Raw genomic sequence first — 18,982 nt, 5'->3', positions numbered from 1 at the left:
AGCGAAAAGTAATTTTTCTTAAGGATATGCCAGAGCATCAATTTACGTGCCTCAAATTTGCCTCCAGGTGCTGTAAATTTAGCTTTCCAAATATTTCGACTCTCATTAGAAGAAAACGAATCATTTTACAGATGGTTAAAATGAGGTAGGAAGAAATGTGCTTCTTTCCAGAGCGTGACCCCCCTCATCTGCACCCACACACTGAGTTTTATTGCTACCTACGGAGCCCTGCTCCCCGCGCACGGGCTGCACCCCAGCCCTACCTTCCCGTGTGTTCTCGGTGTCCGCTGGTGAAGTTGAGAAGCAAGCCGGAAAGTCACGGAAAAAACTTACCTGAAACGATCCCATTCGACAAGAACCCCAGCTGATAGAAGAGGCAGCAGCAGCAGATGTGGGTCAAGCGCATCTCGCGGCTCTTCCCCATGCCGCGCGCCCGCGGCCGCGGCTTCTCGCCCAGCGCGCGCTTCCTGCACGATCCACCGCGGGCGCCGCCGCCTCCCCGGAGCGCAAGGAGTCCCGGCGGCGAGTTGCCCGGGCCCTTTGTCTGTTGGGGGTGGGGGGAGGTGGCGGGGGGTGCAGTGAGACTCCTTCGCGGTGTCGGCGGGAGGCCGCTGTAGCACTGGCGGGGTGGGGTAGGGGGAGGAGAGGGAGGAGGCAGTGCTGCGGCCCCGCCGCCCTCGGGCTCCCTGGCGAATTAGGTGATGAGTGTATTTTCTGGGTTCTGGAAGCAGCAGGAGTTTCCGAGGCCGAGTAGGCGAGAGCCGGAGCCCCACAGGACAGACCCACAAGCAGCCGCGAGTGCGGAGGCTCGGGGCAAGCAGAGCCGCCTGAGATGGTCAGAGAGCCGGGTGGGACAGGAGTGCGGTGGAGTTGGAGCCGAGGCTCACTGCGCGCACCCGCGCGGAGCCCGTAGAGGCGGATGCCGCAGATTCAGCAACCAAAGTGTGCGAAGCCGGGCACAGTCGGCAGGGTGGCAATACCGAAGGTCCTTACCCGCAGCTGCGCGGCAGGGAATGGGGGCAGGGGAGGATTGGGGACAGACGGGACTCGTGATGTGGGGTGTGGAGGAGAAAAGAATCAAGCAGATCTGACCAGAAAAAGGGACCAAAAGGTGCCCTTTGCAGGACAAAGGTCCTAGAATACCTCACATGTGCTCGCATGCTGCGTTGGGGGGTTGGGGACCCAAATTCCCACACTTGATTCCTGATTGGCCACTCTGGGAGGCCCGCTTTGCATCCCTACCCCCTAGCTGAGGTGTGTGCAGGTAGAAGTGCCTCCCCCTCCCCACCCCATTCTCTTCCTCCGGCTCCTCCTTTTCAACAGTTCTCCCCCCACCCATGCACTGAGCAAAGCAAAACAGTGCAAACTTGAGCACAAAGCTGCAGCCTCGTTTACCAAGGCCTTTGGCTTCTCTTCCCATCTTTGTCTCCTGTCATTTTCCAAGCCTGGAGATAATGTAATTTGTCATGGAGCGATCCTCAAAGGTTCCTAGGACATTAGATATTAGACACCCTGACATCTCAAGTCCCTTATCATACCTTTATCCTTCCCGCTCCCCATTCATCAATGCTATCAGTTTCTCTCTCTCTCTCTCTCTCTCTCACACACACACACACTCCTAATGGGAGTGATATGAGGAGGAACTGATTAAATGTTATATTCTAACGATCTCAGACAGGGTGAGATTATTTAGATTTTGTCCTTTTTTTTTTTTACTTAGAAAAAATGTTTTTGTTTTTCTGTTGTTATGGGGTAATTCAATCCCAAAAAGTCTTCTTGCTTGCTTTGTTTCATAGTACCTACTCCCTTTTCCGTGCCTCTCTCTCCTCCCATCAGACCTTTCATAGTGAACTCAAAGGATGATTGATCTAACCTGCCATTTGCATCCTCTGAACTAGGCCAGAAAAAAATTCAGCACTGAGGTCGGTTCCCCGTATCCTTTGTTGTTTTACCTTCTGTTCCTCGTGTCAAAGGTGACCAGTTTGCCTTTAAGGGAGGCAGATGATCTTACTTCAAAGAAAAGTAGTTGTTTGAATAAGCAGGCTCCTAGAATACTTTCCTTCAGTTGTCCAGAGTATAAAAACAAACAGAAAGACACTCTAGGTGTGTTTGTCAAGAATGTTCTGTCTCCAAACCCTCACTTGTAAAATCTTTAAAACTGTAGTAACTAGTGCAGGTTTCCAGATACTCAAAAAATATCTGGGTTAATTCTGAACTTACTTCTTTTTATGGGATTCAGACCGATTTAAAACTAGATAAAAACTCAAAGGCTCTTTTTAAGTACAAGTTATTAAGTTTAAAGACTAGTTTCAAAGACACATCTCCACTAGGATATGAGTCTTAAAATGTTCCTCATATACGTTTTAACAGCCACAACAATAAACAAATGAGAATAAAACCGTAGAAGTGATGTTTTCAATTGTTTTTATTTATTGAAATTCATTTGTGTTTCCCTAAAACTAAACGAACAGTATGATTAAGTTAAAAACACACGAAATCAGAGGATGCCTATGTATGCTTCCACCACTACCTTTTATCCTCATACTACTACTAAATCCCTACTTATTCCTCATGGTAGACATAAACATTAATTATTACAGGAATGTTTGCCTAATATTCAACCAGCAGTATTCTTTCTCCCATTTGAAATTGTTTTACTTTATTTGAGTGTTTTCTAAGGCTTTTTATAAAGTGCTTGTGTTGTAATGATATATACTTTCTTATTTCTCCTAGAGTAGACTATCAATTCTTTTAAAAGGAGGAATGGTTCCTTTTATGTATCTGTTGTTGTTTTGTTTAATATCAACTCACCTAATCCAGTGAGTCTCACTGAATAGGTATGGAAATTAGCAGGAAAATTCTCCAAGATTCTTTTGAAAGTGATGGAAATTGATATCTTTATAGTGTTTTATTCCAATTACAATTCCTTGATGCAGAGCTATGACACTAGTTTTGCTAGTGATCAGCCACTATCAGCATGGTTTATCTGGTTTACAGAAAGAACATAAAGAAAGGATGTCTGGGACATTTTTTTTACCTAACTAGGAAAGACTTAGATGTGCAAATAAGAGCATGAGCTAAAGTGGATTTATGTATGAATATATGTGAAAGAAAGAACTCTGCCCGATTTGGAATTGAGTGAATTCAGTGTAGTGAAATAGAGTGAAAAGTCAGGACTGTGACATATGTGTGCATTACCAACCTTAGAGGAAAGAAAAGAGCAGCTGGGAAAAATATGTTGGTTAAGACAGATCACTACATATGTCTCCAGATGGTAGCTAGCATCAACCCAACACTGCTTTTGTGTTCTCAGAACAAGGACAGAGGTTGGGGAGGTAAGTGACGAAGCATTAGGGTAAGTGGAACCAACTGTTCTTATATACAAGGTGCTCATATGTTGCATTTTAAACCAGGCTTCTCTTTACAGAAAGTTGGCTTTGATGCCTTCAATCTTTCCCAACTCTTTTCACTCATTGACACTAAGCTTCTCACAACCTAAATCTAATCTTAAGCCCCTCCCCCCCACACACACAAAATCCTTAAAATCTTGAGAAAATACAAAGAACTCTTTCACTGAGTTACAGGATATCAACTCCCAGTGGCACTCACATCTAAATCAAGATCAAGACTAATTCTGGCCATTATGGAGTAAGAGGGACCAGATTTAACTCTCACCTGAAGCAATTAGAAAAACAGACAACATATACAAACAACAGTTTTCAGACATTGGACAACAGGTAATTTAAGACTGATTTATGAGCAATGGAAGCAAAAGAGGTGAGCCCTACAATATCCCAATCTTATTATTTAAGACAGTTTCCAGGCCTTAGAAAAGGGAAGGGAAATCCAAACACAGCCCTGAAGATTAGTTGAGATGAGGAGACAGAACACAGTAACTAAAATTTGCAGGACAAAGTACCAGAGAGGGGGACCTGCCCAGAGAATGTACTACTTATCTATTGCTGCATAATAATCTACCCCCAAACTTAATAGCCTAATATAACAAACACTTATTGTCTCACAATTTCTGAGTTCCAGGAGTCTAGGAATGACTTAGCTGGGTAGTTCTGGCTCAGGCTCTCTCATGAGGTTGCAGCCAAACACTTGACCAGAGCTATAGTTTCTGAAGACTTAATGGAGAAAGATGTTCTACTTTCAGACTAACATGATTATTGGCAGAAAGCTAAGCAACTTGCCCCCTGGACTTTTCCACATGGCTACTAATGAGCAAGTGACCCAAGAGAGAGAGGGAGCATGCCCAAGGTAAAAGCCACAGTCTTTTTATAATCTAATCTTGGAAATGACATTCCATTACTTCTATTCATAAGAAGTGATCATATTCTATTCATAAGAAGCAAGTCACTAAGTTCAGCCAACACTTAAGGGAAACAATATTAAAGAATTTGTGGACATTTTTAAAACCACCACTGCTTGGCTTCTGGCCATATATTATTTATATTCTTTCCACTTTCAAAATATACTCATCCTCTCCCAAGGCCCTCAAAAGGCTTATTCTTTTACATCATCTCTCAAAGACCAGACCCTCACTATTTAAATCATACCAAGGAATGCCTGGATGTCCTGGGTATAGTTCCGTAAGTCCTGAGTTTAGTCTCTCTCCCTCTGTAGACCTCTAAAACAAAAGGACAATTTATTTGTCTCCCGTATAACCAATATACTGTGGTGGGACAGGCATGGGCTAACTGCTATGGATATTTCTGTTCAAAAAGGTGGGAAAGCAGGGTACAGAGTTGTCACTGGTCCATAGCAATTGTGAAACGGAACTGGGAAAATATTGAAAGGTCCTTGACTATGTTTTAAGGTCTGGGAATAATTTCCTTGGCTCTTGGTTCTGCCCTCTGGGAACTTGGTTCAACCTTCTGAGTCATCCTTTCATGAAAGGTTCTATGTGTTTGCAACTGACTAGTTTCTCAGCTGACTTCCTGCCAAATGAATTTAGGGGGTTCAAACACTTCACATATCCTTTTATACTTTTTCTGCCCCTTTCCTTATAGATATAGCTCTAATATGAAATTCTGTTTTCAAACTTTGCGGGCCTTCTGTGAATCTTTATAGGGTTCACTCCATTAGACAAAGGTCATACCTTCAAGCCTTTTTGTAAGATAAATTCTTCTCTATCTTGGGTTTCTGATAAGACTGCTGACAAAAAAAAAATGCTCTTGGACTTCCATTCCCTTTGTTTGATGGAAAGGATCTGTGGGACACACATGAAAATACATTAGAGCAGGGATTCTTAATAAGGGGTCCATGAGCTTGAATTGAAATTCCAAAAAACATTTTCTGGTAGGGATGTGTTGGTGTGAGTGTAAGGGGCCCATGTTTTTCACCTCCCTGGCAAAGGGGTCTGAGGAACAAAAAAGGTTAAGAAACCCTGTGTTAGACGGCCTTCACTTTGACTGAAAGTTACTCTAAATGACCAGATGGTATCTTTCTGAGTTCTTAATAAAGGATTTTACAGTCATATCCTGGGCTTTATCATTAGACAATCTTTTCCTGAGGGTACCCTGGATTTTATATTTACTCTGATGAAATTTGTCTTAATTGTTGCCTTGTTCCCCATATAGACAAGCTGAAAATTTTCAAAGCCATCAGGTCTTGAGTCTCTTTTTGTTAATAGTCTTCCTTTAGTTTGTCTGTCTCTTCTCATATTTTTCTATGATCAGTAAGGAAGCAGGTGGCACCTTCAAAAACTTTTTGCTTCATCAACCAGTTTATTAGGCCCATTTTCTACTGCAGGCAACAGTTGCTAAATTTAATGGCCTTATAAAAAAGGATTCCCTTTCCTCCAGTTTCCAATAATATTTACCTCACTTTCTTACAAGCCCTCACCTGCAGCCAAACTAAAGCTCATATGGCTTCTATTAAAAGCCTTTTTAGGTTATTAAAGAAATTACATTTGTAGTTAAAATCCTTCCAAAAAAAAAATAAAAAGGAATCTCCAGTTCCAGGTTGCAATGGTTACTTCTACCAAATATTTTTAAAAGAATTCTATATAATCTCTTCAATAAAATAGAAGAGAAAACTTCCCAATTAATTGTTCCCCCTCTGAGGTGGCTCCCTCATCTGTTTGCTTGTTGTTTTAGCTCCTTGTTTTTGCTCATTGTCCGTTTTTGTTTTCTCTTTAGGAGGCACCATAAACCGAACCTGTGACCTCTTGTGTGGGAGGCAGGCATCCACCCGCTTGAGCCGCATCCACTCCCTGCTTGTTTTTGTTTTTGCTCATTGTCTGTTCATTGTTTTTTGCTTGTTGTCTCCTCATTGTTTGTTTGTCTTCTTTAGTAGGCACTGGGAACTGAACCCAGACCTCCCCTGTAGAAAGCGAGTGCCCCACTGCTTGAGCCACAACCAGTCCCCCAACTAATTTTTTGAGGCCAGCATTACCTTGATACCAAAACCAGACAAAGCCAACACAAAAAAAGAAAAAGGAAACTACAAACTGATATCTTTCATGAACATAGACACAAAATCCTTGATAAAAATATTAGCAGACTGAATGCAGCAATATGTAAAAAGAACTATATAATATTACCAAATGTGATTTATACCAGGAATGCAATATTCAATACTCAAAAATCAATCAATATAATTCACCATAATAACAAGTTAAAGAAGAAAACCACATTGACCATATCAATTGATGCAGAAAAGTATTTAACAAAATTCAACATCCATTCGTGATTAAACCTCTCAACAAGTTAGGAATTTGAAGTAATTTTCTCAACTGGATAAAAAATATCTACAAAAAAAGAACTATATATTGAAAAACTTAATGTTTTCCCCCTAAAATTCAAATCAAGGCAAAGATATATACTCTCACCACCCCTATACAATGTAGTATTGGAAGTCTTAGCCAATGCAATGCATCAAGAGAAATAAACAAAGGAGTACAAATTGGGAAATAATAAATAAAAGTGTCCTTGTTTGCCAATGACTTGATTGTCTATGAAGAAAATCTCAAAAATCTGCAAAAAAAATTTCATAGTACTAACAAGCAAGGTCACAGACAATATGGTCAACAGCAAAAGTCAACTCTATTTCTATATGCTAGTAATCAATAATTGGGAGTGAAATTAAATACAATAGCATTTACATTAATTACACAAATGAAATATAAAGATGTAAATTTAACCCATTGTGCAAATATCTGTGCTCTGAAGAGGACAAAGCTCTGATGAAAAAAATTAATATCTAAATAAATGGAGAGACATAATGTGTTCATGGATTGAAAGAATAGACAAAGTGAAGATGACAATCCTTTCCAAATTCATCTTTTCACTTATAGCTCTTTCTGTCAACACCCCAGCAGGACTTTTTTGTACATATAGACAAGATGATTATAAAATACGTATGAAAGGAAAAGGAACTAAAATAGCTAAAAAATTTTTTTATTAAATAGAATATCTGAGGACTAACACTCTCTGATTTTAAGTCTTATTTTATACCACCTTAAAGCAAGAGATCTCAATTTGAAAAAGCCACATTTCAAGTGCTCAGTAGCCACATATGACTAGTGGGTATCGTATTAGCCAGGGCAACTCTAGGAGTCCATGGAGCACAGACTTGTTATGTTCATTGTCTTATACCCAGCAGCTGGAACAGTGACTGAAACATGTTTGTTTGTTTTTTAATCCATTAATTATTCAGCAGATTTCTTGTCTTCCTTCAAACAAGCACATATTGAATATATGCTATACATGAAAAAAAAACCATACGGTGGAAATAAAGGTGATTATGTTATTGTGCTTATAGCTTAGTAAGGGAGATCATATTGTAAAGAAATGGAAACTCTTATGTTCCTCATGAAGGAAAAGGAAAAATAATTCATTTTTGGAGGTGGGAAAGATTTATCAATGTTAATCAGAGTGAGAAAGGGCATGAGTAGAGTGAGATGTGGCGTACTACTTGTATTAATCAGACAAAGGAGTGCTGATGCAAAATTCCAGAAATCTTTTGGCTTTTATAAAGGGTATTTATTTGGGGTAGAAGCTTACAGTTACCAGGCCATAAAGCATGTTACTTCCATCCCCGAAGTCTGTTGCCACATTTTGGAGCAAGATGGCTGCCGACATCTGCCAAGATGTCAGGCTTCCTGGGTACCTCACTTCCTGGGGCGCTTTTCTCTCCAGGTTCAGCTGCCCTGTTCTCTCCACATGGCCAGCTGTGGACCAGCAGGCAACCTACTTTGTCTCTTTCCCTGGGGCTCAATTCTCTCCCCAGAGCTTCTCTGCTCCTCTATGTGCTTACTTCCTGGGGCTCCAGCATTTATACTCCAGCTAGCTCCTGTGCCCTGTCATTTTCTCTGAGTCCCCACCAAGGGGGTGGGGACTCAATGTCCTGCTGACATGGCCCAATCAAAACCTTAATCGTTATTTAATCAAGTAAAAGTGAAACCTCTGAAGCCAATATAATCTAATATGCCCTGAGGGACATACCAGTTTACAAACATAATGGAATATCTATTTTTGGAATTCATAAATAATATCAAACTGCCACCTCCTGAAGAAAGGAGGATGGAAGAAAGGGAAGGTGGGAGGGTGGGAAGACAGACAGTCTCCTTACATAGAATTATATGCAATGGAAAAATGCATTTCAAAAAAAAATGAAGGCAAATTAGAACCAATTTCAGGGAAACAAAAGTTGAGCAAATTCATAGCCAAAAGACCTAAACGATAAATTCTTTTATATTTTTTTCTAGAAAGAAAGAGAATGATACCAGGTGGGAATATGGACCTACAGAAGGGATTGAATAATACCAGAAATGGTAACTATATAGATAAATATAAAATTTTTTTAAAGATTTAATCTCTTTAATAGATGGTTTAAGACAAAAATAGTAAAAATAGATTGTGGTATTTAAAATATAGAATAAAATGGGTGACAACAATAGCACCAAATATTTGCAAATATTGACATAAAGTGGCATAATATTGAAAGTAGACCATAATAAGTAGTATATTATAAAGCCCAACTTCTGAAAAACTAAATTAAACAAAAATAAAATTAATTTTGTAAAAGATGTCTAGCTAAAAATAAATACTGGAGGTAAATATACTTATAAAAATACTTATTTCAAAATATGGCAAGAAAAGAGAGGGAAAAGGAACAAAAAAATAGATGAGACAAATAGAAAATAAGTAACAAGGTGGTAGATTTAAACACAACCATACCAATAATTACAATAAATGCAAATGTCTACACATTCCAATTAAAATGCAGAGATTGTCAAGTTGATAAAAAAAAAAAAAACCTGTCTATATTCTGTCCCAAAAAGACCAACTTTAAATACAATAACACATATAAGTGTATGTTTTAGTCAGCCAAAGGATTGCTAATGCAAAGTACCAGAAATCTGTTGACTTTTATAAAGGGTATTTATTTGGGGTAGAAGCTTACAGTCACAAAGGCCCTAAAGAGTCCAACTCAAGGTACCATAAGAGGTACTTTCTCACCCAAAGTCATTTGCCACCTGTTGAAGCAAGATGGTGGGCAATGACTGCAAGGGTTCAGCCTTCCTTCTTCCTCTTAAGGCTCCATGGTCCCAACTTCTTCTGATCTCAACTGTAGGCTGGCATAAGGATCATCTCTCTCTCAGGGGCTCCTTTCTTTCCAGGTTCTGCTGCTCTGCTCTCTTCACAAGGTCAGCTGTAGACTATCAGAATCATCTCTCTTCCCAGGGCCTTTGCTTTGTCTAATGAACTGTTTCTCTTTCTCTGTTTTCTTCTTTGTGTGTCTACTTCCATGTGAGAGTCTGTTTTATCAGCCCAAGGGGGCTGGGACTCAAGGCTGAGTCTAAGGACATGGTTGAATTAAAGCCCTAATCTTGACATAATTTAATCAGACTTCTCAGCTAAATATAATACAATCAAAGGGTATCATGCCCAGAGAAACAGACCAGTTTACAAACATAATATCTTTTTTGGAATTCATAAATAATATCAAACTGCCACGGTGTGCAAAGATGGAAAAAGAAGATATCGTGTAAACAGTAATTTTTTTTAGGTTAAGTTAACTTTATTATGCTGAATTGCCACCAGTGCTACACAGCATATTTCCACAGCATATTTCAAAAAAAATTCACGTACTGAAAAAAATTTCAATTGATAAATGGAAATGAATGATTGAAGTCTTTATGAATATTACACATACTATATGTGACTAACTGAAATTGTCACATCACAAAGCATTTAGATATAAAAAGCTTCATGCTAGTTTGTTGTTAAATGCAAAGGCTATCAGACCATCGTTTAACTGGAACATAGTTGGGAGGCTTTCAGATGATGCACAGGATAGTACTGTCCACAGTGCAGAATGGTGGTGGACTGAAGCATGCAACCTTTACATCTTACCTGAAAGTACATTTAGTTTTCATGCCTGGACTGAACTCCGTAGCTACTGTCTTTCAACCCATAATAATTTAGACCTTGTGCAACAACAACAAAAGTCTTTTTTTCTTTAAGAAGAAAGAATAAACTCAATTATCTTTGGCAAATTATACATCCATCTTACAGGTTTAAAATTATGTTTCCAACCCAAAGAATTGATATCCTCTGCTCAGAGCAGGTCCTGAAATATATGTATCATAAAAAGAATTTTCTGAATTCCTTGGTCAAAGTCTGAATTCCTTGGTCAAAAGTTAAGAGAGATCTTATACTGACAATGCAAGAAAATTTAAGATGTTTTCAATACCATCAAAAAGAAAAAAGTCATTTTTAAAAATAATTATAATGTTCTCTTTATCATTTGCACAAATTCCTAATTTTATCAGTTAGTAGCTGTCCAGCCTCTTCCACACCAGACTCCCCAAGCTCAAGACACAATTAATATTACTATTTATATAAGGGCTATATTAATATTTGATCAAGGAGATAGACCAAAGAATATAAACAAGGATTTTAAAAAGGGCATTTCAAAATGATATGGAAACCTTCCATTTCATGATGACGATATAACAATATTAAATGGATATGCACATCATAATAGAGCTTCTAAGTGCTTAGTGCAAAACCGATGGAACTTAAAGGGGAAATAGACAAATCAGTAATTATACTTGAGCATTTCAACAATCCTCTCTCAGAAATTAATAAAACTAGGAGACAGATAATGAACAAAACTAGAGAAGACTTGAACAACACTATGCCAATTTGACCTGATGGACACTTATAGAATATTCAATGCAACAACAGCAGAAGTCACATTTTTAAATAGACACACTAAGCACTCATCAAGCTAGTGCATATTGTGGTTTATGAAACACATCTCAACAATTTTAAGAAGATTGAAATCATAGAAAGCATAAGTATATTCTTTGACAACGAATGAATTAAGCTGGAAATCAGTAACAGACATATCTAAAATAACCATAATTATTTTTACACAAAGCTTAATGGAAATTAGAAGCTATTTTAAACTGAATGAACAAAACCATAGCAAATGGACCAAATGTAATCAAACCTACTAAGCTGAAGGAAAGAAATCATAATGATAAGAATGAAAATGGTGCAATAGAAAATGGAAAAACAACTGAGAAAATCAATGAAACCTTCAGTTGGTTTTTGAAATAAATAGTATTGGTAAACACTAGCCAGACTAATCAGTAAAAGGAAAAGATCCAAATGACCAGTGTCAGAAAAGAAAAGATGACATTATTACAGATTCTGAAGACAATAAAGGATGATAATAGAAGAGTAAGAAGAAATTTGTGGCAAGAAAACAGTAAGCAGAGATGAAATGGAAAAATATTTTGAAAGATACAAGCTACCAGTGCTCTCAGGAAGAAATAGCTAACCTATGTAGCCCTACTTCTCTTAAAGAAAACAAAAGTTAAAAACATCCCCAAAACAAAACAGCAGTCTTCATTGATTAAAGGAAGAAATAATATTAATTATATAAAAATATTCCAGCAAAAAGGAAGATGTCCCAATTTATTTTACAAAACTATCATTACCTAAATACCAAAATCAGAAAATAATATTACTAAAAAAGAAAACTGCAGACCTGTATCACTTGTGAACATAGATGCAAAAATTAACAAAATATAGCTAATTGATATCAGCAATATATAAAAAGACAATACACCATGACGAACTGGAATATATCCCAGGAGAGAAAGTTCAGTTTAACATCTGTAAATCATTTAATGCAATACACCTTATTAATATAATAAAGTTGAAAAAGTCATAATGATCTCAATAGATTTAGAAAAAGCACATGACAAAATTTAAAAATCATTTAATGCAATACACTTTATTAATATAATAAAGTTGAAAAGTCATAATGATCTCAATAGATTTAGAAAAAGCACATGACAACCATTCATAAGAAAAACTTTCAGTAAATGAATAGAAGAGAACTTCCTCAACCTGATAAAAGGCATCTGTGAAAAACCTATACCTATAATCCTACTTAATGATTAAAACTGAATGATTTCTCCCTGAGATCAGGAACAAGGCAAACACTATACTCTCTCACATATTTGAATATTCATCAGTGTAAGCAACTGGTAAAAATTACTCTGTCCAGCAATTTATATCATTTGACTATGGGATTTATAAAGGACACAGGTAAAAATTCCCAGTTTCATTTTACTTGGATCTTTAACCATCCTTTCACAATTTGTGGCTTTCTTTGTGCTGATACTTACCCCTACCCATTGCTACTGGAATTTTCTCCAAATGAGATGGTTTGTTTCAGACAAGTTCCTATGGATTTTATCGATGGCTCCCTACAAACAGCAAAACAGAGCCATAAATCATATTGGCTTTTCCAATAGTCGGTGGGTTTTGTATTAAACAAAAAGTATTGGCCAGCTGATAGGAAGTAAAAACCATCAAAAACAGGAACTACTGGCCAGTGAAATTTAAACCTTAGGGAAGAAAATGTCAGTCATAGAACCATAAACCTTTGAATACTGACTGGATTCTAATGTCAAACCATTAGTCAACAGACTAACTTCTTCCCCACTCGGGTCTCTTACCACACAGATATGTAGGGACTCAAATAACAAGATTAAGAAATGTCAATCCAGAGCCAAGAGCTTCCTGTTTGGAATTTTTCACTGCATTCCTTTAAGCTACATCCCACTGAGTACCAATAATGATCACTATAATAAAATTACCTGAAAATTATAACCACTGTTTCTAACCCAAAACCTTAAGCTTTCTATATTGTATAATTTAGTACGTTTTCTCCAAGGTAGTTGTATGATTAATTTCAAAGACCATTTGCAGGATGTTGTGTATCAGAAGGAATGTCCTAGTCTACTAGATACTCAATAAATATTTAATAATTGAATTAACAATATCAAATACAGTGTCATCCACCTGTGATCTTACCAGAGGTGAGAGAATGACTCAAAAGAAACTAAGATATGACTTTAGTGATTACAGTTTTATGATTATTGTAACTATTCAAAGTGTGTGTGTATATGTGTGAAAGAGAGAGAAAGAGAGAGAGAGAGAAGTATAAGTAAAGGTTTTCAAATTCTGAGACAAAAAGGACTCCATTGCAAAACATTTAGAAGATACTAGGGTTGCAAAGTTAACCATTAGTAAGAAATGAAAGTGAACTTCAAATTAATAGGGTGTCTGGACATTAGCCTTGTTGAGGTTTTGGCTGCCCATCATTTGACATCCCTTCATATATTATGGTGATCCCCCAGCCAAGAATCATGATGAGATATGGGGCATTGATTCCCAATTAAGAAGCACAAAAGTTCAGGTTCTCATTCTGCTTAACCAATAGTGTGCAGATGTATGACCTATGCTTTTAGTTAATTGAATATTCATAACTGGCAAATCTGGAACAAGGAACACAAAGAAATAAGGGCATGTAGAATTCCTTTCAGCATCTGTGCCCCATGACCATGGTGGTGTGATAGTGCCAGTAGTTTGCTCATTGTTCTGAGCCACCTGCACAACCATCCTAACCCATTATTCCAATGGGCGGACCTAGGCTATTCTGACAGCTGCTCACCTTCCTGTGTTTTCTGCTTGTTTTCAGAGCTTATTTAGAGTCTTCCCTCCCATCAATTCTTTAAGCTACATAATAACATCATTTCATTAAATTCCTTTTATGTTAAGGCTAATCAGAATCCAGTTCTATTGCTGAAAGCAAGAGCCATGACTTGAACAAATTGGTGTCTAATACCCTGTTACAGTCAACAGGAATTCAAAGAAAAATCAAACAAGTCTTGCATAGACGGGGTTGGAAACAATGCATTTTCTGTTGGTATTCCTTAGTGGAGATCTGACAGTCCATGACACATAGTGACAAAGTTTATCTTCACTATCTATCCTGGAATGAAATATGCCTTGAGAGCAGAACTTTTTGTGACCATTTCATTGCTGTATGGAATTGAAGAAATGTGGGATGGCACACCTGTTCTAATGCCCATAGAGAATGAGTCAGATTACTTAGAATATCTTGCCGGTAACCAGAGTCCACCTTGCCTCTCATGTTAAGTGCTACCATGTCACCCCAGGATTCTGGTTCACCATTGGATTCAGGGAGAATATTTCAGTTTCTTCCTGATTAACCACTTTAAAACAGCCATTTTAAAGGTGATGATGATACTCTTCTTTTCCATGTACTTCTCAAGGCCTTGGTAAAGGCCTTCTAGGGGGACATGGCATTCACACAATTTATTTCTTCTACCATTCCAAAATCCTGCACCATTAGATTTCTTCTTCACTAATACATCAGGGAACTTCTGGTATGATCGAAGCATAAAGATGGACTAGGCAGCTTATTAGGTCCTATTAGATCTGTGTTTAAAAAGTATAAAAGCCAAAATGAGAAACCAAAATTATCCTCTAGGTCTGATGATTCATTATGATAGAGAGTCATGGCCTTCTTACCCAATTCCCAAAGTTGGTTCAGCACCATAGCCCACAACTTTTGAATGAAAGAAAGCCCAGGTTCCCCAGAGAAAACACAACAATAGCATTGGGTGTCAGTCCTCTACCTTGTCTGCCACAAAAGAACCTTCACCATTTACTAAGATTACTTTGCTTGGGGGAATTGAATATGCCCAGATCTTTTTACCCTTATTGGACATTGCTCTGAACAAATCCTAATGCCCATGGATCCAGAATTCTGATGTTCACACTTCGATTTTTTTTTAGATTTACTTTTAATTTATTTCCCCCCCCCCCCAGTTGTCTGCTTTCTGTGTCCATTCGCTGTGTGTGTTTTTCTGTGTCTGCTTGTATTCTTGTCAGTGGCACCGGGAATCTGTGTCTCTTTTCGTTGCGTCATCTTGCTGCATCAGCTCTCCATGTGTGTGGTGCCACTCCTGGGCAGGCTGCACTTTTTTCACTCTGGGAAGCTCTCCTTACAGGGCGCACTCCTTGTGTGTGGGACCCCCCCCATACAGGGGACACCCCTGCGTGGCACGGTACTCCTTGTGTGCACCAGCACTGCATGTGGGCCAGCTCATCACATGGGTCAGGAGGCCCAGGATTTGAACCCTGGACCTCCAATGTGGTAGGCAGAAGCTCTATCCATTGAGACAAATCCACTTCCCCACACTTGGATTTTTATCTGAGTCTGCTACATCTTCTCGAGAGTACAACCAAAGAGCATTGGTGGCAGGTGTGGAAGCTATTCATAAACTCATCAAAATCTACATTCCTTTACAAAAGTTTATGTGGCCCCTGCTATTGCTGATTCCCCAATATGCCAGCATCAAAATGTCATTATATTATAAGAGAATATTTGAATACTCTGCTTGAGATAGCCTTTTGAAACATTATAGGAAGGCTAGAAGTCCTAAAGACAAAGAAAGACATTAGACTTAATTTATTGTAAAACATAATATTGAAAGATCAAAACCATACAGGATAAAGGATTAATATCCCTATATAAAAAGAGCTCCTATAAATTAATTTAAAAAGGAGACAAACAGTCAGGAAAAAATGGGTAAAGGATAGAATAAGAAATTGAGAGAAGAGGAAATGCTGATGGGGAATTGTATTAGTCAGCCAAAGGGGTGCTGATGCAAAATATCAGAAATCTGCTGGGCATTATAAAGGGTATTTATCTGGGGTGGGAACTTACAGATACTAGGCCATAAAGCATAAGTTACTTCCCTCACCAAAGTCTATTTCCACATGTTGAAGCAAGATGGCTGCTGATATGTGTGAGGGTTCAGGCTTTCTGGGTTTCTCTGGTCTCAGCTCCTCTGTTTCCTCCATAAAGTCAGCTGTAGACTATGAGGCTCTCTAGGTTTTGCTGCTCTGCAGGTCAGCTGGAGACTATCAGGCAAATGGCTCTGTCTCTTTCCCCAGGGCTCCAGTTTAAGACTTCTGCATCAAACTCCAACATCAAAACTCCAACATCAGAAAACCCTCACTCTGTTCTTTGCCATGTCCTTTATCTGTGAATCCCCACCCACCAAGGGGTGGGACTCAATACCCTAATGACGTGACCCAATTAAAGTCCTAATCATAACTCAATCAGGCCCAGGTACAGATCAGATTACAAACATAATCCGATATGTATTTTTGGAATGCATACCATATCAAACTGCTACACGAATGAATGAAAAGTTGCTCAATTTTTCCAGTAGGAAAAGTAATGCAAAAAGATCCTGTTTTCATTTGTTTTCACCTACTGAAATAAAAAGGGTAGTAAGAGACAGTGCAGGTGAGGCTGGGAGAAGTGGGAGGAATCATGCAGTGCTTCTGGGAGTGTCTACTACATCCTCCTTAGAAACTGATCTGGCCATAATTAGTAAAATATAAAGCAACAGACATAGTTTATCCAGCAATCCCACCTAAAGAAATCTACATCGAAAACAGAGAAGGCGGGGCACCTAAGGATGTTATTGCACCATTGTTTCTAGTGCAGTAAACTGGACGAAAACTTCATGGTCCATTAGGTACATGTTTGAATAATTTATAATACACACTACTATGGAAATTTCTCAATTATCTTTTTTTTCTAGATATTCAATTACTTTTCTTTAATTTTTTTTATTTTTTTATTTCTCTCCCCTCCCCCCCTCCCCAGTTGTCTGTTCTCTGTGTCTATTTGCTGTGTGTTCTTTGTCCGCTTCTGTTGTTGTCAGCGGCATGGGAATCTGTCTCTTTTTGTTGCGTCATCTTGTTGTGTCAGCTCTCCGTGTGGGTGGCACCATTCCTGGGCAGGCTGCACTTTCTTTCGTGCTGGGAGCTCTCCTTATGGGGCGCACTCCTTTTGCATGGGGCTCCCCTATGTGGGGACACCCCTGAGTGGCATGGCATTCCTTGCGTACATCAGCACTGTGCATGGGCCAGCTCCACACGGGTCAAGGAGGCCATGGGTTTGAACTGTGGACCTCCCATGTGGTAGATGGATGCCCTAACCACTGGGCCAAGTCTGCTTCCCTCTCAATTATTTTTTTAACAGAAAGAATGGCATTTTTCTTCAGATATGCAAAGTGTTATATGCTATATTACAAAGTTTTTAAAAGTTAATTGCAATGTAATGTGCAATGTCCTTATATATGTGTGTGTATATGTTTGTATGAGCATATAAGAAATGAATGGTAGAATATAATACAACTTGAAATACATCAAAGAAATGTGAATGTTTGTTATATATTGTAAAAAGAGATAGAGGGAGAGAAACATTTCTCATAAAAGTTTCTATCGTGTCATTTAATTTGTTGTAATGTTTAAAAAATATACTGAAGAATTTTAAAAGGAAAAATTACAATTGAAACTGCTCAATGCTACTCTGTTTTGCTTTATTGCTACTTTTACATAATTGAGTCATTGATGTTTATTGAGTAAAAGTGCAAAGAGAAGTCATTCATTTTTAGAATAAATCCTTCTAAGAGAAGACTTTAAATAATACTAAAAATTGTTCAGGAAAAGCTACTATTTTTTTCTACTATAATTTAGCTGTTAATTATTTGGGCATGTGTTTTAAACCTATGACTGATGATGCCCTTGAGGTTTTTTTCAGCTTGGGGGACATTTGTTTTAAATTTTTACAATTTAACAAAAATATACTTCATCCATAGAAGAAACTACCCTGGCCAGAATACCTCTTACTACATTAAGGTCACATATCATATGACTATTTAAATTAGAACCAGAAACTTATGTCTTCCTGTTTCAGGAAAGCCTTTTAAATGTTATCTCTGGATAAATAAACTCATAAAAATTCAAGATAAACTATAAACTGGTTTTCCAGCTCAGAAACACATAGAGATGTTCAAGCTCTTGATTTTTGTTTTAAAATCCTTTGTAAAGAATGGTGGTGTTCTCTTCCATAAGGGCAACAATATATTTCTGTTGATCTAAACAGTTAATTTATATCGCATTAAATTTATGATTTCCAAATGTTCAATGTGTAATTCTACACTATATTTACATGCCTAAATAAAAGGTTTACTTTAAAATATATATATTTGAGATTACTTCAAAAGCTTTTCTCCTTCTCCTTCCTCTTCCTCCTCCTTCTCCTTTTCCTCCCCCTTCCTCCTTCTCCTCCTTTTTTTCTTCTTCTAAAAACTTGCTTTAGAACAAAGTCCACTTCTAAAGGCTCAAATACAATACAGAAAACCTATTAGATAAAGCAAAAATATCAAACACCTGGGAATAGTGTATATTTAACTATTCATCTCTTCTTTTTATTATTGAACTAAAATAGCCTTCTCTATCTGAAAATGAGAAATGGTAATTTCAGTAATTCAAATGTTTTGGCTACAACACAAAGATTTATGGATTTAAATTCAAATTCTCTTTGTAAAGCTTTCATGCACTTTCAGTGATAGCCAATTAAACTATATTAAAAGGATGAATAAAAATGTGAATTGTTTAAAAATTAGCCATGAAAATTCTAAAAAATATACAGTATTTATATAAGATTCTTTATAAGAATAAAATGAGAGAAATGAAGATAAAAGAAAGAGAAATTCCTAAACGTACATAAGCGCCAAAGCCTCACAGTAACTGGTATAGTTTATTTCAGA

The 18,982-nt window shown here is 37.8% G+C and overlaps 1 protein-coding gene across 1 annotated transcript in view; it reads right to left on the bottom strand.

Moving 5' to 3' along the window:
* ADAMTS19 (ADAM metallopeptidase with thrombospondin type 1 motif 19) overlaps positions 1 to 609 on the bottom strand; it is a 283,954-nt gene extending 283,345 nt beyond the window's left edge. The window contains exon 1 of the mRNA XM_004462171.5: positions 334 to 609. Within this exon, the coding sequence (XP_004462228.1) occupies positions 334 to 424 (91 nt within the window). The 5' untranslated portion in view covers positions 425 to 609. The remainder of the gene's footprint in view (positions 1 to 333) is intronic.
* Positions 610 to 18,982: the final 18,373 nt, after the last annotated feature.

The sequence above is a fragment of the Dasypus novemcinctus genome, chromosome 2, assembly GCF_030445035.2.
Source record: "Dasypus novemcinctus isolate mDasNov1 chromosome 2, mDasNov1.1.hap2, whole genome shotgun sequence".
In the NCBI taxonomy this organism is placed as follows: Eukaryota; Metazoa; Chordata; class Mammalia; order Cingulata; family Dasypodidae; genus Dasypus; species Dasypus novemcinctus.
Note: the sequence above shows the minus strand (reverse complement) of the source record. Positions and strands in the feature narration are given on the sequence as shown.